Source organism: Bos mutus, chromosome 3 (assembly GCF_027580195.1).
Source record: "Bos mutus isolate GX-2022 chromosome 3, NWIPB_WYAK_1.1, whole genome shotgun sequence".
Classification (NCBI taxonomy): Eukaryota; Metazoa; Chordata; class Mammalia; order Artiodactyla; family Bovidae; genus Bos; species Bos mutus.
Window position 1 is genome coordinate 73,159,312 of NC_091619.1, and position 22,873 is coordinate 73,182,184.

At 32.7% G+C, this 22,873-nt stretch overlaps 1 protein-coding gene across 3 annotated transcripts in view; it reads right to left on the reverse strand.

Annotated features, from left to right (window-relative positions):
* Window positions 1-22,873, reverse strand: part of LRRC7 (leucine rich repeat containing 7) — a 478,825-nt gene that overhangs the window by 265,543 nt on the left and 190,409 nt on the right. For all 3 annotated transcript variants that reach the window (XM_070364524.1, XM_005898157.2, XM_070364529.1), the window contains 2 exons: window positions 16,994-17,083; window positions 12,606-12,662 (listed from right to left, as the gene is read on the reverse strand). In XM_070364524.1, coding sequence (XP_070220625.1) covers window positions 12,606-12,662; window positions 16,994-17,083 — 147 coding nt within the window. The remainder of the gene's footprint in view (window positions 1-12,605; window positions 12,663-16,993; window positions 17,084-22,873) is intronic.

The following is a 22,873-nucleotide window of genomic DNA, read 5'->3' on the forward strand; positions in this document are numbered from 1 at the left end:
GGTTTTCACCAGGTGCCCACCAAATACTTGGCAATGTTTAAGGAAAGGAAAAACTTCCTTCTGCACTACACTGCCTGCATTCATTCATCAAATGTTCTTTGAAGTCCTTCCTTATATCTCATTTTGTTGCCAATAAAAAGATTAATCACTAAGATATAATTCTTTCCTTTAAAAATTTACAGTCTTCTTGGGGATATACTGATAGGCAACAGATCCAATATAATGTGATAAAGGCTATCATAGAGGAATGTACAAAATGCTGTGGTAGCAAAGTGGAAGGAATAATTACTTGTATCTGCCGAGTCAGGAAACACTTTATAGAGAAGTGGCATTTGGTCTGTACTTTAAAGATTCATAGTATATCAAAAAAGAGAGAAGGTCAAATAAAACATTTCTTCCTGACCCTTTCACATCCTCAGTTACTTCCATCTACCATTTTGGATTCTGTATCCCCAGATCCCAGCCACTCTTCTGTCAACATCCTAAATTTCCTTGCCCCTCTCCTCTTCCATCTGGTGTGCCTGGCCAAACCCAGTCAGTTGTCTCCTAAGCCTTTGCAACTGACTTTCTGAAGTCTGCTCAACTTTGCTGAATGGATTTCTTTCACATGTATAACTTTAAATTTCAAACGGGGAGTCCACACTGCCAGAGGATTCTATGACGCTGACCTAGTGTATTCACTTTCCCATTTTCTAAGAGGACTTATTTCTCTCTCACACTTTCTCTGATCTCCTCAAATCTCCATTATCCTGTACTCTCTCTCAGGTGACGACTCTTCATGCCTCATAGAGAAAATTAAAGCAGTTACTTGAAAATGTGAGAAGCATCCTTGTATTTCTACAGCCACTTCCTCCACTTGTGCTCTGCATCCCATCGCCTCATGTCCTCTTGTAATTATTTTCCTTCTCTCCTGCATCATTCCTTTGTTTCTATTACATCATTTCTATCAACTTGTAAATACGCTTTAACATTATTCTTAACAAAATCTTTTTTAAATTTTTAATTAATTTATTTTACTTTACAATATTGTATTGGTTTTGCCATACATTGACTTGAATCCGCCATGAGTGTACATGTGTTCCCCATCCTGAGCCTCCCTCCCACTTCCCTCTCCATCCCATCCCTCTGGGTCATCCCAGCTTTCCTAACACCATACCCCCATGCAGTTACTGCTACCTTTTTGCTGTTCATTCTGCACCTAAACTCCTTGAAGGAACCCTCTGTACTTGTTCTCCTCTTTTGCTAATCTCTGCTCTTTCCTCAACCACTCCGATGAGACAACAGATAATGCATTATTGAAATAGCCTTTATCAAACTCCCATGAATGTCCTAGATCTTGCTCAGTTTTCTGTTTCCATCATACTTGACCTTCAACTAGCGTTTGATACAATTGACGCCTCCCTTCCTCTTTTATTCTTCCTGCAATTGGTTTCCTTCTTAACTCTGGCTATTCATCCTGAGGATCTTCTGTGGGATCCTCTCTTCCATACTTAAACTATAAATATTAAAGTGTCCTAGACTTAACTCTGGGTTCTCATCTCTTCTGTATGTATACTCTCAATTGGTTACCTCGACCAATCGCTTATTTTTAAATATCATCTATAGAGCGGTAACTCATATTTATATCTCTATATTCCTGAGCATATCATTTATTCAAATGCCTACACTTCATTATCTAATAGGCATCTCCAACTGTTCATTGCTAAGATCAAACTTATAATTCTTGCATCTGTTCCTCAGATTTTTTCCATATGAGGAAATTATGCTACCAGCCATCTTGTTAGTCAAATGTAATCTTTGGAAATTCTCTTTAATTTCTTCTTATATCCTTATCTACTCCTCTCACCACAAATTCTTTTCATCAGCAAGGTTCCACCTCCAAATGGATCGCAAATCTGACCACTTAACCACCTCCAGAGTACTATCCTAGACAGAGCTACCATAATTTCTTATCTGCATTATCACAGTCACCTCCTAATTGATGTCCTTTCAGTTCTGTCCACTAGAACCCCTTCACTGTGAAGTGGCCAGACAGATCTTTGTAAAGCTTTGATGGAGTCACACATCATCCTTGCCCAAATCTTCAAATGGTTTCATTATAGCTAGACTACATCCTAATTTCCAAACATGGCTCACAAGACACTTCAGCATTTTGCCCAAACTGCCTCTCCACTTAGTGTTCACTATGTTCTGGCTACATTGGCCTTTTTGCTCCTGACATGTCAGGCTTTGCTCCCATCACAAATGTTTATACTCCTGCTGTTCCTTGTTGTTTTTGCTGTTCCTCTAGAACTTTGTATTACTCTCATTTAAATCATGCAAAGGCCATGTTTTCACAAAGATCTTTTCTGACCAGGCTGGCCAAAAAAGAATTTTAAAAATCCAGAAAACCATTAACCAATTAAACAACTACTCCAAACTCAATGGCTTTCTATAATGTCATCCTGTTTTCTTTATAGCAGTTACTTGTCTCATTCACTTATTTATTTATGTGTTTGTTGTCTGTCTCCCTCAACTACACTTGAATAGTTGTAGTTTTTGAATAAAAGAGAATCCATCTTTATAGTTCATTGTCATATTGTCATATCTTCTAACATGCAGAATAGTGTTTGACACGTGCTAGGTATATACTAAAAGTTATTTTTAAACTGACTTATTCATTATATGAACTGAGAATTTATTGCCAAACGTACAGAGGCACACACTTGCATGTTATATTTAGGGGAGTAACTGGAGAGAACTTAGGGAGTCAGACTATGAATGGTCTTGAATTCTGTGTTTAGTGGTTTGGATGTTATTGTAAAATCAATGAAAAGTCAAATATTTAAAACTATATTCTCTCTTAAAGTCCGTAGTTATGAGATCTTTCTTTTACAAAACTAAAGTATGTAAGTATATTTTAAAATTATTTCTACTAAGTTGGATTTAATATTTAAAGAGATGCCTTTAAGAGTCTATTTAGTATAAGCAATGTTTTTGCGTTTGAAAATTTCATGAAATATTTAATCAAAATAAAGCTTTTGCCTCCAGAAAACTGTTTAATTTAGAAATGTTTTACTAAATCAGAAGAGTCAATAGCTTTAATGTAATTAAATCACATAATTTATTTATCTAAGTTTCAACTGAACATGTCTTAATAGAGAATGTGTTATTCTTACTTTTTAACCACTCCATTTGGTGCATTTTCTACCCCATTGTTTTAGAACAATAGTAAATGAACATCTAAGGCTTGGTAAGAATCATAGTGCTTTAATCTGATTAATTTTATTTTTAATCTTACTTATAAAATTATACAGTATTTACTTTATAACTGGAAAAGTTACTGTGTTATGTTGTACTACAGGTTAACAGAAGTCCTTTTAATATACTGAAATAAATTTAACTACAAAAGAAAATGAATAGAAACACAATGTAGCTAGGTAAAAGTTTGGTATCATTTTGAGCATAAATGTAAAACTAAATAGGTAATGTAATGAAATAGGAAGTTTTGCAAGGAAGAATTCACGATTTTTAAAAGCCATAAAAGGGCAAATAAAACCTTGTGTTACTAAAAGGCAGTATAAACTATACATCCAAGGAAATTAATGTCAGGGAGTTAATATCTTCTGTGAATTTTTACTTTTAATATTGCTCAGGCACTGATTTTAAATGTCACAGAAACTGTGGAAAACTATAGCAATTTAGAAATATTTCCCTTGCGTCTGTTCAGCAGAACATCAAGTTTTTGGGGGATGTATTTTGCATATTGAAAGACCTGAATTAACCCCGACCTGAGTAGAGAGAAAAGTGGAGACATGAAGAAAGCAGGAAATCTCTGGAAGTTAGATATATTTCACTTGTTTTCATGTGTCCCACTGAGCCAATTATCAGTAATAGTTTGTTGTTTACTCATCATGAGTTCTTCTTAAAAGTGAAAATCAAAACATGGGTGGGAGGGAAACCTTTTTAAATGCCAGAATAAAGCATATTTCCCAGCAATCAGTTTTCTTTTTCCCCTGCACTTTCCAAAAAACCAGAGGAGGACCTTAGTGAAAATCATTTTACCAATTCCTCTTGCATGCCCACTGTTGCTGAGACTGTCATCCCAAAGTTAGTAACTGGCAAGGAAAAGGCATACTGCTCAGCAGTTGCTTCCTTGAGAGTTGGACTGTAGAGTTGGGGCTTCAAATAACATATTTAAGACGACAAAAAGTTTCCCACAAAATGAAGCTTATTAGAATTCTGAATCAGACTATAATCAGATCAAAATTCCTGTGAAAACTCAGCCTTGAAAAAACTCTAGCAGATTTTTTAAGCTACCAGTATGAATGCAGAATTCATGGCTAATTTCACAGGACAAGTGATGGGAAAATTAAGGGATGATTTGGAGTTTTTCAGAGAGAAAAAGGGAAGATTCCAAGAAAGATGCTTGGAGATACAAGGGTGCATTGTAAACTGTTTTCATCTGAGATTCCCTGTGGGACAGTGAATATTGAAAGATGATGACACTGGAAATGTTGGCTCCCAGTTATGTAGGGTCTGGACATGTCTGTCTTCTGCAAGCTGTGGGTAGTCACCATGAGCTTTTACATTGACATATGTCATGGTATATTTTAGTAAGAAGCTCTGACAATAATAAGGAGATGGATTCCAGTGGAAGAAACAGGATGAAGAAGGAGTTTTTGGTGGTTAAGACAAGTAATATTAAAGATCATAAGTAGGGCAATGACAGAAGAAAGAGAAGAGTGATATAAGCTGATGGACATAAGTGGATTTGTGGGTAGTAGGAGAGGAAAATAGTATTGAGATTTCTAATTTCTGTAATTAGGTGGATGGTACTGTCACTAAAGAGTATATAATAAGATGCCTGGAATTTCTGTTTGTTTTGGTTTTGCTTGGAGTGGTGAGCAAAGAGGTATGAAGGTGATTTCAATTTTGATATGTGGTGAACATTCCATCTGAGATCCGGCTATTGGAAAACGGAATTGGAAATCAGATAGATGTTTGCAATGCACCATATCTGAAACCGCAGGAGTAAATCTGTTAGCTAAGTCCTTTGTGTCTTTGTATGTTTTTCTGGGCCAAGGCTCTGAGACCAAGATCAATACTAATGTAAAGTTCAGAATATATCTTTAATAAAAACACTACATTTTTTCATAAAGGGGAGAGCAATCATCCACATTAAATTGTCTGAATTTGCAAATCTGCAAATGGTGGGTATGTTCCTTTTGGTTCTAAGATAGAAGGCAGGAGAAGAAGGGGACGACAGAGGGCAAGACAGTTGGATGGCATTACTGACTCAATGGACATGAGTTTGAGCAAAATACAGGAGATGGTGAAGGACAGGGAGGCCTGGCATGCTGCAGTCCATGGGGCCACAAAGAGTTGGACATGACTGAGCAACTGAACAAGAACAAGAAAGAGTTTTTATTTATTTTTTATCATGTCTTATTATCTGAGTCCATTTCACCCAAAGAAACTACGAATCTTAGAAAATAGTCATTAAGAATTGATTGGTAGATATTTAAACTTTTTATATACTTTACTGAGACTGAGAGACAATCATTCATACAAATTCTTGTTACAGTACTATTTGAAAAATACAAAAGACATATTAGCATTAAACGCTATTTTAAAGATTTCAATATTATAGAAAATACAAAAAAACCTTCTGTTTCCTTTCTAATAAAGATATTTTTTTGAGATAAAAAGAAAAAATATTTAATTCATTCCAATCTTTTCTCGAACCCTCTTAAGTTGTCTAAGTACCATAGTATACTACTTTTGCTTAAACAGTTTTCTGGTTCTAAATGATCACAAGACTCATTTTCATCAACAATTACCCAAAGAATGTTTCACAGTTTAAAGAAGGCAATGACCACCCAATATTTTTTTAAAATAATGACACTGAAGTTCAGAGAAGTTAAATAATTCATAAACAAGAAGCAAGGGCCTGAATACAAATCCAAGTTTGCCTGCCAAGCAAATCCTCATTTAAGTACATTCTGGCTCTTCTCAGGTAAACTAAAACAAGGTACAGGCTAATTGTTCCATGAGAGTCTAAGTGGAGATCTTATGAAACTGAAGTCATAGCACTTTTAACCTTGCTATTATATCAGGCAGTTTTCAATCTTTTGGTAAATTTAATCATCAGGGATCAGAGTGGCTATTGATTTGAAGTACTCTGAAAACAGCAATTTGATCCCATGGTTTCATGCGGCTTTTGTGCCCTCCCGCTAGCTCCTCGCTGGACTTGACACATTTCCTAACCATAATACTCTCAGTCTTAATATTATGTTGAAAATATAAGGCTAAAAAGAAACATAATTAGCTCACAAGACAGAGAGCTCACACTCTTGTGAATTGTCGGAAAGTGTGTTGTCGCTTCAGGCGTGTGTGTCTCTTTGAGACCCTATGGACTGCAGCCTGCCAGGCTCCTCTGCTCATGGGATTCTCCAGATAAGAATACCGGAGTGGGTTGCCATGCCCTCCTCCAGGGGATCTTCCCAACCTAGGGATAGAAACCACGTTTCCTGAGGCTCCTGCATGGTAGGCAGATTCTTACTGCTGAGCCCACTGGAGGGAAGCCCATTAGAAAGCGTATGTTTGATATTTTCAAAGGGAATCTAAAATAATTAGATTGTTAGGATGCATTATAATTTATAGAATGTTTTTAAAATCTTAAATGTCATAATTATCACTTATTTCAGTTGAATTTAAAATATAAGACCATGTGATAAGAAGTAAAAAAAAGTCCTAATTCTAAGTGCAATACTGAAACCTGAGGGGATTAGCATGGTTATCCTTGATTAGACCCTTGTTACATTGTCACTTTTGATAAAAATAACCCAGAATGGGATGGTACCATGGGTTTAACAAAACATCAAGCCTTATAAATTGATACTAATTGGTAAAAGTATAAGTAATACAATTATAAAAACACATTGTATCCAATTATGTATTATTGTCACAAAACCAGTTAATAGAAACATCAAAAAGCTATTCTGTAATCTGTGCCTGAATATAAATTTTTTTTGTTACAATAGCCCCAAGGAACCTATTGATGTATTTCATTGTAGCAACTAGTACAGTAAAGCCAAATGAGATAAATTCATTAATAGGACACTGAAATAAGACTAGAATATAATTTAGTCACACCTGTTCAGTTCAGAATACATATTATTTTATGGACTTTTCTTCATTATGCTGACAATGATAACTGGTAGGAAATGAATAACAAAGGAAGAAAGGCTTTTCAAAAGAAAACATGTCAAATACATTACATTTTTGCAACTCTGACTAAAGAGTAATCTTATTTTAAAAGAATAAATGAATTTATATGAAAATTAAAAATGTAATTGGCAAATAAATAGAAATTTGAGTGAAAACTATGAATATGGAGTGTTTATTGCCATTCAGGTTAAGAAAAAGTATATATACATATATGTAAAATCTTTATCACTGAAATTCTTATTTTTATGAATAGTTATGCATTTTAGTATATAAATACATACTCTTCCCTTGCACACTATAACTGCAAATATGTCAGACATGAAACTGATAATTGTGTTGATAGTGACTTTTTTAATTTTTAAAGAGCTTCCTTGAAAATAGTTTTTTAAAATGATTTTTTTATGTTGAAACAATACAAAAACTTACAAAAAAATTCAAAGTATCATACAAATAACTTTTCTGAACTACTTGATAGTAAATTCAGAACTGGTGCACCATCATTTCCCAATACTTTGGTATGTATTTCCTATAAATTAGAGCATTTTCCTAACAAACCAAAACACAATCATTGGAATCAGGTAATTAACACTGATACATTGTTACTATTTAATTCTCAGACCCCCATGCAAGTTTTGCCCTTATTTTGCCAAGAGTCCCAATAGTGTTGTTTTGTTTTTAATAGCAAAAGCATCAATTCAGAATCACTGCTTTTAGTTATAATGTCTCTTTACTCATCAATCTGAAACATTCTCTCAGTCTTATCTCCACTTCCATGTTTCTTGTTTCAATTTATAATTCAATTTATAATTTTTCTTAGATTATGTCCAGATAAGGTACAATGTTTCTGCACCTTCTGTGAATATATGTGTGTGTCTTTAGGCATTCACAATAGAGTTTCTGAACCTTTGTTTTTAGGTGGAGGAAATACTTAATAAAAGCAATGGTGCTCAAGGAATAAAGTCATGTAAATAATAGATGCATCATTTATTAGTTTTCAAGCATATATATCCTAGTAGTTTCAAAGCAGCATTCATGCTTGTACCAGGCAGTTTTCTTTTCAATTTTTCCCTAACGAGTTTTTTCTATGGAGAGTCCAAAAACTGTCACAGATGATAGTGAAATAGAATGATTATTTTAACAACTCCAAGGAAAATTTGCTCAGCAAAATATTATCTTTTGAGTGACTATACTAGAGAAGTTACACAATTAAAATAATCCATTCAACAAATTTGATCCTTTAAAATTGAGAGGGCCCCCTTTTTGGTATTCTGTCATAGTATAATAGGTATTTTGGTATGGCTTATTTTATATAAGTGCCAAATAATGTGCTTCTAGGCAAAAATAAAAATTGTGAAAACTCACAATGGGCCATGAATATATTGAAAATAGAGACAATTTGGCTTACACAATTAATACGCGTCTGGATCCCATTGCTTTTGTCAGCTTCACAGAGGAGTCTAGGATCTAAAAGTTGTCCCTATGATGTTCAGACATCATTTCCCTAACCTGAATCCCTTCCTCCAAAACTCTTACAGATTCTTATCCACCCAATTCATTCATTTTTCCTTTTCTGGATTTGTTTACCAGGGTTTACTTATTTATTGATATTGCCCCAGAAATTCTACTGGAACATGTTTGAAATATTCCTCACTTAGTTGCTGTATTATGACCACAGACCAAGGAATCACACTTTATGCCTTGTGTACTCAAGTGGCAGGGCAAAAATAAAATGAATATTGGCTTAAATTGTGTTTCCTTTTCTTCAAACTATTTCATATTTTTGTCATTATCACAGACACATTTATACAACATCATATTTTAGCTCAAGCTGAAACAGTCATAGTCATAATAAATTACCAATGGACAGGCCATATTTTAACTTTAAGGTTTTAGAAAAATTCTCATAAAATGGAAAATTTTTGTTTAAAGATAAAACTCACCATTATTAAGGACCATTTGTATGCTGTTAAATTACTTTCATGGAAATGGTTCCTAAATTTCATTTAAAAGAATTGTCTTATTTCTTGTTTTTATCTTGACAGATGTTTCTTAGCTAAATGTATCACTTTTTAATGACAAAATAAAAAAATAAGTTATACTACTTTTGGATATTCTTTAGTTGTTATAAATATCAATGCCTTAATTTGAAATTATTTTCTTCCCTTGTCATGTCTTGCCTGTTATATGTAACTTGAAACCACCTGAAGTAGTGTGTGTGTGTGTGTGTGTGTGTGTAGGTTTAAAATTCAAGGCTCACCTATCAGCCATTGAGAACTCACTAACCATTTATCCTTTTTTGCTTTCTTGATGCTCATCAAAGACTCATTTTAATATTTGGTATCCCATATAATTTTCTATGGGAAAAAATACAAGTGACACAAAATGTCCAGGTCATATGACAGATATTTCTCTCTGTGTATCTATATATCAGCGTTCTTGTTTATTCATTAAGTGCTCCCTATGCACTGAGCACTGTTTTAGGCACTGGAGATTCAGCAGTGACAAAACAGAAAAAAACCTTTTTCTTAATGTTCTCCTGAGGAGTTCATTTCCAAGCAGAGTCAATACAATTCAGAGAGCCATAAGTGAGAAAATCAAATGTAATAGTGAAATGATATAAAGGTAATGAGGGAGCAACACCATATGATGTGATCAGGTAAAGCCTCTGAGGAGGCACCATTTGAAGAAAGATAGGAATCCTAAGGAAGATCTAACCTGCAAAGATTTGAGGTAAAAGAATTCCAAAGAAAATAGCTAGTGCAAAAGCTCCAAAATGGGAACGTACTCATTTTTGGACTACTCTTCAAAATTATAATTAAGAGGATAATTCTGCTATGAGGAAAAATTTTATCATAGAATTTAAAGTTTTTTTCTTTATGGTTATCAAGTTTTTTCCAGATGTTCAATGTCCTCAATTATTACACATACTCAAAAGTGATTGTGTTAATGATTTTTCAGCAAATGTGTACCTGAGGAATTTAATTTTCTCACTCATTGATATATCTAGAAGGGTGATTGTAAAGGAACAGTGTGGAAAATTTTATAATGCTAAATTTTAATTGATAATAGAATTTGTTCTAGAATCTGCACATATCAAGATGTCTCTATCAGTTTACTTTAAAAAGTCATATTTTAATTCTCTACATTTTTACATTTTTTATACCTTGTTAGGCATGTGGACTTTAAGACAAAAAGAAGAAAAAGTCACTGATGATCTGCTAAAGACCTGACAAAATGTTTGTGTCCATGAAGAAATCATGAGTTATCTGTTCTTGCAGTAATTATTTAAAAATTAACTTTCTTCCTAAAACTAACTTTCTTCCTTTATTTTTCATTGGAAGTGCAAAATAAAGGAAGTAGAAAGCTCTCACGTATCTCCCCATTAGAGGTCTAGACTGGTGATCAGAAAGCACTATGGATAAGGAATACTGAAAGCACAGTTAACTTTTTTTCAAGACAGAACTTTTTGCAACTCTTAATTTTTGTAGACATCAAAATAAGATACAGTTCTCCATATATTATGCATGTCCTTGGTTTTTTTATTTTTGTCTATAAAGTAAAAATTAAGCACACTAGATTGAAAATAATAAGATTTTTAAAATGTAAAACTGTAACAGCTATACTAATGGTACAAATGTTAACAGTCCACCAAGAAGACACCGTTTCATTTCTACATATCTTTACACTTTTTCAATGACAAAGTTAAATGCCTATTATTCTACTTGCTTGAATTTTGTTTGATAACTGATACTCAGTCTCACAATATACAGAATACCCATGTACCAATTATGAGCATTGTTATTCACTACTCTGAAATGTCCACTCACCTATCTCATATAAAGACTGTATTAACAATCTATGGTCAAGCTTTAATTTATATTTAAAATGTATATTTAAAAAACGCATATTTGAAAACCTGTGTCAGATTTATTTATTATTTTATGTCAAAATTGTTATTTAAGAGCAGAAGGGAAAGGAGTCTTTTCTACACCATCAATATTTTCTTCTTAACTCAAATGTTTATATTTAGAGGAAGGAGACAACTGCTGTTTCACCATAGTTTAGCTTGTACTTAGCTTGTTTCCACTCTACTTTAAATGTAGACATTGAAAACATGGGGGATAGAAATGAATTTTCAGTAGATTAATGCTGAATAAGTAACACTCAATCATATTCACATTTCTGTTTGTGCCCCCAACATGGAAGAGGTGCCTTCCATTAAACCTATGTATAATGCTTTGGCTTAGCGAAAAACCACTCAAAAAGGCAGGGTGTCTAGATACAGAGACATCTACTTTTCATGTTCTCCCCTTGTCTACCACTTATGAAGGAATGAATTGATGTTTAATCTCTCTATATATATTTAAATGAAATTCATATAATTATTGGAAGTTTTATATTGTACTGATAGAATTTTCATACATATTTATGTATCAAAATGTATTTGAGAGTATTTTATTGCTATATTGTCTGAAAAAAGTCAATGAAATTCAGTGTAGTTTGCATAGAGAAAGAATATAAAAAGAGGAAGATAAAATTAAGTTTTGGTTCAGCAGATGAAATGTCACTAAATCCTGCTGATATGCTTGAAGAATTAATCACTGCACTCAATGTTTTTCTGCAATACTGCAGGAGGGTTAAAACAGCAAGATAGTACTTTCAATATTTTAACTGTAACACATACAAATAATAATAATTTATCTGAGTAAAAATAATCCCCACTTTAAATAAATTTTGACTTTCAAAAATATTTTTTCTATATAGCACACATTCTATTATTAGATATAAATAAGGTAAAACAGATAGAACAAACAATTCTATTAAACTAAACATTGTATAAAATTTTGGTGATAGTTTTATACAAAACTATTCTGTGTTCTTGTGTAAGCCATATTTTACATAGGTTATTATATACAGGTACAGTTTGAAGAATGTATAAATACATATTTTCTGCCAAGTCATTACAGGATCTCTAGAAAAACTTTAATCATTTTTATGAAATATCTGTATATTTTTTATTTGAAAACTATCACAATCCATAAACTAGCTTTAAAAGTTGAGCATTTGAAACTGGTGATTGTTTGAGGGTCATAGAAATGTCAGTTTCATAGGTTTCAGGGCAGTAACTTCCTGGTATGTATGTTCAGCTATGACAAGAATCTTAAATGGATTCTCCCCATTTTTACTTGTAATTATACAATTTTATAAGGCAGGATACATTCTTACTTAATATGAATCTCTTGTAGTATACTGTACTTTTCAGCCCCTAGAAAAATATTGTAGAAAAATTAACTCAATCATAATGACAAAACATAGCTAAAATAAAAACAGTCCTTTTTCTTCCTACTAGTGAAAAATAACCATTAAAAATTTCAAAATACTCAGTCACTTACTTTGGTAGAGTTTTCAAGTGATTTTCTCTTAACTCCAATATCCGCAATTTGGCAAGTCTGTAGAAACGAATTTAAAAATTTGTTTCTTGATATTTCTCTATAAAACAATATTTTTATGATAAACCAAATTGTTACTGTGTTAACCAAATGACTATGTCCAAACATTAAAAACCGTGGTTATAGATCTTTAAGAATTATGCAAATTGATTATGAGTAGGGTTGCATCAATATTGGAGAATGATAAATACCACTTTCCTAAACTTTCCTAAAATCTTTCAAAGATATAACCTTAGTTATCTAAATTTTCTGTTTTATAAAAATACATTCACTGTTGTTTAATCATATGCATTCAAATTATTGAATATTTACTAAATACTAAGTACTGAGTTCACTGAAACATGGTAACAATTTACCTCAAGAGATGACAAATGAATTTTTAAAGCAAATGATAAAGCATAATGGTTAAAAGCTTGAACTTTGTGGTCAGATATATCTGGGTGAAATCCAGACTCTTTATATTCTATCCCTATGACACTGGGCAAATTAATCAACCCATCCTAACTCCAGTTTCTTCATCTGTAATGAGTATGTACTAATAGTACAAAATGTATATGGTTTTGAATGTTAAATGATGTCATCATACATGTAAAACATAATACGTGGCACACCGTAAGTTTCAGTGTGTGTTACTTACTCCTGTGGAGCCCTATACCAAGGTCATAGTTGTAAAGTCTTACTACCAAGGCCACAGATTTGGAACTCTGCACCAAAGTCATCTGCAGAACTGACTGAGCTCTAGTTCCAGACACTGACTGTTGCTATGAGCCCCACTGATCTAAACTGGCTAACTCCTTAACCCCATATTAGGTAAAAATATCCACCTTTGAACTCACCCTATAGCACCCTAACCAATCACCTAATGCCAGTTTTCCAGCAAGAATTTTCTTTGTCTTGAGACTATAAAAATTGGCTACTAAACCATGAAAGGAGTTGGCTCTCCCGTGAGCCAGCTCTCTGTTCTAACAGCATCTCCTGCTGTAATAAACTCTATTCTACTGTCATTCTGCCTTGTATCTGGAAATTCTTTTCAACCTGTGCAAAGACCATGACAATTACTATTACCTTTAATTAAAAACTGGGAAAAGTGTCATATACATAGCATAATATACCATATTTAATTGACTCTGAGCCTGAGATGTGAACATTTCAAATAGATGCACATTTAAAATCCTGTCGTATCATCTGTCTTATGATGGTACTAGAGTTGGGAAAATCAAGTGAAGTGGATGAGAGGTGCTTACATTTTCTGATGCTTGAAAAATACTTGGGTGATTAGGAATGCATTTCACACTTAACTACTTGTTACTGTTTGCAATCTGGGACAGTGTTGTTACTAATGTCTATGTTGTGCTGTGCTTAGTCGCTCAGTCGTGTCCGACTCTTTGCGACCCCGTGGTCTCTAGCCCACCAGGCTCCTCTGTCCATGGGTATTCTTCAGGAAAAAATACTGGAGTGGGTTGCTATGCCCTCCTCCAGGGGATCTTTTCAAACCAGGAATCTAACCAGGGTGTCCTGCATTGCAGGTGGATTCTTTACCAGCTGAACCACGAGGGAAGCCTACTAATGTCTATAAGCGAGCTTTACAATTTACTCAGTTGTGGTTATTTTAGGACAAATATTAAATGACTTATCCAAATTCTCAGTGTTGTGGGAATATTTCACTATTTGAACTATTTCACCTACAATGTCCCATATTTACTGTGCTTTTAGGTATTCAACTATTTCTCTTCCCCTTTCCTTTTTGTTTTGAGTTCTATCAAGTTTCCAATTTAACTTTAATCTTATAAACTCTTAATCTGTATTTGAAACAAATTGTCTCAGTTCTTCAGAGCATGGGATATCACTAGTAAAAGACTTTTCTTAAACATGTATATATCTCAAATCTTAGTATCTGTACTAGAGTAATAACATTTTATGACTTAGTTTGGCCTTTAGGGGTACTAAATCTTAGGTTTTATAAAGTATATTAAACATTCTTTGTCAAATTATCCAGCTGAAGGTTCAAAAGCTTTTTAGATTACAATAATAAAATAGAGCATTTTGGGGCAGATAATTTACATAAATTGAAATCAAATTCGAAGTGGTTTGGGTATTACTTTATATATTTGCCCAGATTTCTTCTCTTATATTAGGACTAGTCAAGAGAACTAACAAAATGCTAAAGCAAACAATGTATTTTAGGGAGATAACTAAGCATTTTATGACTTAATGAACCAAAAGTATACTTGTGGTTTGGGCCAGTACCAGAAGGAAAATCTACTTTATATGAACAAATGATGAATTATTAATTCATTTAGAAACTAGGCATATGCTATTGTGAATATCTGTGAATTTTCAGAACTGTCTGAGTGTATGGTATTCATAGGTATTATGAAATCATGATCCACAAAAGTAAGAGAATTTGGAAAAAACTTTTGAGGTGATTTCTGTGTGCAAATAGAGGCTGCTACCTGTTAAAGGATGTCATTATTTCACTGAGTTCTTCTTAATGTCATGTATTAACTTCTGCCCAGAGGTGGAGGTTAAGGTACAGTCAGTCAGTTATTTGAACAATTTGAGATGATCACTTAGAAAAAGGCAGTTAACAAAAAACTTAAAATATCTTAACTTTTAAGATATATCTTTTATATTTAAAATAGCCTTGATATGGAAACAAAGTTTCCACTGACACATGAATGGATACAGAAAACTTGTGTGTGTGTGTGTGATGGAATATTATCAGTCATAAAAAGAAGAATATATTGCCATTTGTAATGACATGAACGGACCTTAAGGCCATTATGCTAAGTGAAATAAGTTGGACAGGGAAAGACAAATACTCTATGATCTCACATATGAAATCTAAGAAGAAAAAAATAACTATAGAAAAGAGGTCAGATTTGTGGTTATCAGAGGTGGAGGTAGGGGAAGGGGAAATGGTTGATTGTGGTCAAAAGACACAACTTTATGCTTGTAAAATAAAAAAGTACTGGAGATGTAATGCATAGCATGATTACTATAGCTAATACTGCTATATAGTGTCCAATATATCTCAAAGTAACTAAGAGTAAATTCTAAAAATTTTCATCACAAGGAAATGTTTTTTCATAATTATATAAAGTAATGGAGGTTAAATTTAATGTGCTCATCATTTTGTGATAAATTTGTCATTATTATGTTGTATACCTTAAGTTCATACAGTGCTATATATCAATTATATCTCAATAAAGATGAAAAACGTTCACTCTAGAACACCTAGAAAATATTGGGAATTTAAGATGAAAATAAAAACCTTCCATAATTTCCCTTCCAAGGAAATTCTTTTATTTCTTGCATATTCATATTCATATGGGAAACACAGTTTATATATAGTTATGATAAGCTTTAAACATAACATCATAGGAATTAAAAGATATGTCTCTAGTCAAGATTATAAATTGCTACATTGTCATATGGATGTACCATAATATATTCAAGCAATCTCCTAGATGGATGTGTGTTTCCATATTTTTCATATTGTAAATAACGATAAAAATTTTTGTCCATAAATCCTAGTGTGATATATGATGATACATTTCTAGAAATGTATTACAAAGGCAGTGGTTATAAATATTTTCAAATCTTTTAAAGCACACTGCCCTTCACAGAGTACATGACATTCTGCAATTTCATCAGCAGTGTGAAGTTACCTTTTTCCTCACACTCTAAACAGTTTTATAGTTTCTGTGATATGCTTACAGCACAAAGGCCCTTTATTCACATATTAATTTGTATTATTTATTATTTATAATGATAAACATTTTTTGTGTTTTCAACTTGTACACTTATTATGAACTGCTTGCACATGTTATTTACCCAGTTTTTTCTAATGAGATCTTAACTTTATACTCCTTTGAAAGAATTCTTTATAAGTTAAGGATCTAATTTGCCTTCCATATATGGTAGAAATATTTTCCTATTTATTTCCTTAATATTTAAAATATTTTCTAATATTATTTTATTTTAAAGGCATGGATGTATTCAAATATATCCATTTATTGTATCTTCCTTTTTTTAATGCTATAAAAATATTATCTAACCCAAGTGTCAAAAATACACATATGTTTCTGATATTTTTTTTAATATTTAACTTTAACTCATCTGAAGTCTGATTATTAATGACATGTAAAGACCTAATTTTACTTTATTTTTTTCAAAATGTTTCATTAATTGGCATGGTCTCACTTATTGGATAAAAGTGAGGGTATCTTTAATTACAGGGGTCACTTTTGAAGCCTCACCTACTGATGGTGGTTAAGTACTTACCTAAAGTGAACTAAAATTGTATCATTTAAAGTTCTTATTCTTACCTTCCAAAATTGGCTGGAAGAAATTCAAGAAAGGCATCATTCAGGTAGAGCTGGGTCAGATTTAGAAGCTGCGTGAAGCCATCAGGGAGTCTAGAAAGGAGTTAAAGGTTTAGTCATTGCGTAGATGTTGCCATAGAAACAGAACAAAAATATATATCTCTAAGGAGAAAAAATAGAAGTGTAATACATTTTTCAACTCTCCTTTGGTATCACAGTAATGGAAGAATTTATTGAGCATGTTGTTACAGCTTGAAAATTTTGCCTGTTATTAAAATAAATGGCATTCACCCCTCCACAGTGCTCTCCTATGCTGAGATTTATGTCACCGCCAAAGTCAGCAGCATCATTTCTTACTGTTACCCTGGCCTTATACACACCAGTGAGATATTTTTATGGAAATTTCAAGATGTATGCTATCTTTTATAATTCCAAATTTATGAGTCTTCTCAATAGAAAATTCACATGCATAGTCAGGCAAGGTTATCTACTCTTTCACTTCATCATTAGAAGTTGTGTGCAGTTTGTAACACTGATGGCTAAAGGTGCCCAATGTAAGAAGGGAAAGAGTGTTTTGTCCCTTAATTGATAATTTCCTTAATGCAGGCCCAACAGATACGTGCACTATAATTCAAACTGACCTGATTCATACATGCTAAAAATGAACAAGAACATTAAAATAATAAACAGCATTCTAAAGACTTTAAGAATCATTTAAAAGTTGAGAAAATATCCTTTGGGAAAAATCTTATCAGTGAGATAAAGTAATTATTTGAAATGCTTAAATCATTTTTACCAAAATGATTTAACTCAAGGATTTTTCTTAAAAGGACATTGACTTTTTATTAATTTAATTTCTATTAAACATTTTAATGCCTTTTTCTACACTTTAGACAAGACTATGCTCTTTCACAGAATATTTTTAAACAGTGTCCAAATATGCCTTCTCCTCAAATTATAACCTATGACCTTCCTTGTTTTTACTGACAAAATTATTTAAAAAGCTGCCTCTACTGCCTACTTTTTACTACTCTCAAGCCATTGTTTTCTGGCATCTATTCCAACTCTATTACTGAAACTGCACTCGCCAAAGCCTCTGATGACCTCTAAATCCCAATTTCATTAACTTCATTTTATTTCATAACCCACACTGCCCAGCAACAGTTGTCATCACTGATTGTCCTCCTTCTGGGCTTCTAGTCTACCACTTCCCCTACTCTTCTTCCTACTCCTGCAGCACTAGATCTGAGTTTCATTCCATGGTTTCTCTTCCTCTGACTAATCTTTTGTTATGAAATGTTTTATGTATATAAAAGAGTATATGCGTACTCACAATATAATTTAACAAATAGAACCAGTATCTTTAAAACCCTCTGGCTGTCCCTCCCTGACTACATCTTTGTATTTGCTCCACAAATTCCTAAATGATGGTTACTTTTCTGTTTTTTAAGGAGTTTTACACCTATTTAAATCCCTGAAAAAAGTCATGTGGTTTGGTTTTTTTAATATTATCTAAATCAAATAATACTATGGATATTTTTATGGGACTTATAATAATTCAAATCATTAAATAAATCATTAGTTAAGTGAAATTCATTCATTTTGATGTAGATGACTGATCACCATACCATGGTATTCCATTGTATGAATATATCACAATTTATTAATCATTCTTAATCTAATTGAACATTACAGTTGTTTCTGGTTTTTGTTTGTATTTCTATTATATATTCTATTTATTTTTGAACATATATCCTGGTGTACAAGAGATTACTTAAGTTATATTGCTGATTAGAAGAGATTAATATCCTTATGAAAAGCTCTCAGCTAATGACTAGCAGGAGTATAAATACCTCAGCTCTCTCACCCAAATCTGTGATGTGTGTTTAAACTCTTTCCCAGAGTTCCCCGGAAGGCTTAAGGTCCAGTGTCCATACTAGTAAATAGCTTGATAACATATCCTTAATTGATATTTCCTGATATCATTTTCAGGACTCTTGAGAGGAGATTCCAACCAGTCCATTCTGAAGGAGATGAGCCCTGGGATTTCTTTGGAAGGAATGATGCTAAAGCTGAAACTCCAGTATTTTGGCCACCTCATGTGAAGAGTTGACTCATTGGAAAAGACTCTGATGCTGGGAGGGATTGGGGGCAGGAGGAGAAGGGGACAACAGAGGATGAGATGGCTGGATGGCATCACTGACTCGATGGACGTGAGTCTGAGTGAACTCCGGGAGTTGGTGATGGACAGGGAGGCCTGGTGTGCTGCGATTTATGGGGTCACAAAAAGTCGGACACGACTGAGCGACTGAACTGAACTGAACTGACATCATTTTCTAAATATATTGCTTAAATTCTTTTCTAAACTTTTCTTCTGAGGAAGCCAAACTAAACACAATTAATATTTTTATATTGATTCAGTAGAAATTGTTTATACACTCTTAAGACACTGATCTTATATGGATTGTTTTTGCTACAAACATCTTGCTTCACTTTGTATTTTGGAGCTGGATTGTTTGTATACGACTTCTTAGAGGATGCTTCCATAAATTTGCTTCCAAAGGGAGGTAGGATTAATAAAAGCAGAGAAGAGGGGAAAAGGAGGTTGGGGAAAGTGAGAGCTACAATGAAGAGGTAAAAATTCACCTGAGATGGGTTACAAAGAGAACATGGGTTCTAGAGAGAATATTTTATGAATAAGAGTATGGGTAGTTAATATTTGAGAGTATCAGTAGGGGACAGGTTTTAGAGGATATTTAATGCTTGACTCATAGGTATACACTTTATCTTATACAAGTAAAAAAGAATCTACTGGAGATCTTTATTTTTCTCTCTGTTTTTCTTCCTTAACTACTTTAGAGCTCATATCCTGGTAGTTTAATAGTTTTCATGAATATGGCACAGAGGTTCAACAGATTACAATTCAATTTAACTACTATTTTACTTTGATGTTCTTTTGGTTCTTATATTCATTCAAGAAAAGAAATCATTTATGATTTCTCAAAAAAGAAGATTAATATGTGTAAAATGAGAAGAATGCTAAAATCTTTGATCTAAAAATTTATATTAACATCATAAATAAAAATACTTTTAAAATACTAGTTTTTTAGTTATAAGGACAGCTTGAACCATCCAGCTTAAATTAGTCTATTATTCTACCCATGTATGTGTTAAATGATATTACTTCATACTACTTCTTTAGATGGAAAATATATTTCTTTATGGTACCTCTCTGAGAAAGTTTATGATACAGGAAAATCTGGCTGTTACATAGAACACTTCTCTAAGGATTTAAGAACTGACTACATTGGGCAGATTCCAACTGCAAGACTGGATTGCCAAAACTAAGTTATATGAAAAAACCAGAATGGAATGTAAGATAGTTTTTTCAGTCTGCTTATAAACAGATGTGCTGATATTTTATATCAAATCTTTCTTTTTTAAAAATGCAGAATTAAGGGGTATATTTATACAGTATGTCTTGTTTAATAGCATGCACATTTTTAAATTTCAATTTACTTAAACAAGAATTTGTTGAATGGTCACTTTGCACTGAGATTCAAAATTAATGCCTTTTCCTCACCTTCTCCACAGCATTACATTCATAGATTTAGCAAAATGCTATGACAATTATGTTTATACAAGTGTTAAGAATTTTTTATTCCTTTGCTAAATTACACATTCTTTGAGGAGAAGGAATTTTTTTAATCTCCTCAATGACCTAATATTGTACTTTGAAAACATATTATTTGAAAAATATATAGTCAGTAGACCTGCTAAAAAAATTCAACTTTATTTATTATTAACTTTATGGTATGGTTTTGTAGTTTTAATGGTTTCACTTGTCAATATCACCATTTCTGGAGGAACACACAAGAACCTGTGAGGAAGAAGATCTTCTTTAGCAAGTTAGGTTAAACAAGATGAAAACCACGGGCTGTCTTTATCCTCCTCCAAGATATTCAATGAAATCCAACAGTTTACACTAAGTAAGTGAACTCTAATGAAATAATTTCATGTTCCTAGTACTCTTGCCTAGAAAATCCCATGGATGGAGGAGCCTGGTAGGCTGCAGTCTATGGGGTCCCTACAAGTCGGACACGACTGAGCGACTTCACTTTCACTTTTCACTTTCACACAATGGAGAAGGCAATGGCAACCCACTCCAGTGTTCTTGCCTGGAGAATCCCAGGGATGACAGAGCCTGGTGGGCTGCCATCTATGGGGTCGCACAGAGTCGGACATGACTGAAGCGACTTAGCAGCAGCAGCAGAGTAACTGGTGGCTTTCCAGAGTTGACAGATTTATTTTAAAATTCAAAGCATTTAAAAAATATATATACAGATAAATAATTTCTCTAAGGAAACGTTTTCATTTTATTAATGGCTTAAATTAAAAGTAGCATATTCAAATTATAATAAATAAATGATACGAGAATCAGACACCCAAAGTATTTATTGCTTGAGCACGTGGACATTGATGTTAGAAGATCTAAGTCTGAACCACAGTTCTTTCAATTATTCATCTCTGTGACTTCTACAAATTATGTGATGTTTGTAAGACTCAGTTTCCTTTTTTTTTTGTAAAATGATCAAACTAATATCATCTTTCAGAGTTGCTCCAAAGAGTTAAATGATTATCTGCTCCATATTAAAGACTCACTAAATAGGAGTGATCGTATTACGTTTTTATTGTTTTTATTCTAATTTTTGAATATTAACTAGAATACTAATTTAAATGCTTTTATTAGTGCTAAATTTATTGTTGGAATAGACAAATTAAGATTGGCTGCAGACATCCTTGTTTCAACATTTTTCTTTTCTAAATGTGTTTACTTTAGAAGTTTAATGAAAACATATTACAGGCATTTGACCTCCATTAGAACGTTAAACCAAATTAAAATTTTAGGAGCTATAAGTTGTGATTAAGAAGCCAATGTAAAATCTTCTGCTCTAATTGGAAAGGTATTTTGCATCTAAACATTTTAATTTATAACCTTAACGTTATAAAATTAGTATAACATTATCAGAGAACATTTAAACTATCATATTCATTTAATGCATTTATTTTTTATCTAATTTCCAATTAATTATTTTAACATCACTGCAAACTTGTATAATGATTTCTCTCTTTGTAATTATCTTTCAATTTTGCTGTAAATCAGAGTGACTATAATCTATCAGTCAAACTAGGACATTTTTGAGAGTTTAGAGGGAACTATTATTAATCATGCCACATCATGACATATAAACTGGGAAGACCTGAGCAGAGACATATAATCACCCTGTATACAATCTTCACATCCATGTAGATATACCATAATTTATTAGCAATTTTCTTATTGTTGAGAATTAAGAACGTTCAATTTTTTCAAAATGTATCTTTTAATTTAAAACAAAATCAAACTGTTCCCCCAGGATTTGTGAAATATAATAAAAGGAATCCAGGAATTTATACAATCTTTGTGTATTTCCATATGTAAAAAGGAATGTAGATAATATTTTTCTACTTCATATTTTCTGTGAAGACAAAAATGAAATAATGTATCTAAAAGCCTGAGATATGCTAGGTTCTCAATAAATGATGGTCTTTAACTTTTTGAGAAGTTGTTATTCTCAATTTTACTGTAATAATTTTCATCACTGACTTGGTTAAGGCATTCAGATTATACTATAGAGTTCATATCTAAAACTAAACCTAGTAATACAACACTTAAAACTGTAACTTTCATATTCTAGGGTTTTCATGACTTAACTACTATGTAGATTTCTTGTATCTAAAAAACTAACAGAAAGCAGGAAAGAAAAATGAAACCCAAATCTATTTTTAATAGAGAAAATTAATAAATCTCTAGTATAACTGATCAAATAAAAAAGAAAAAAG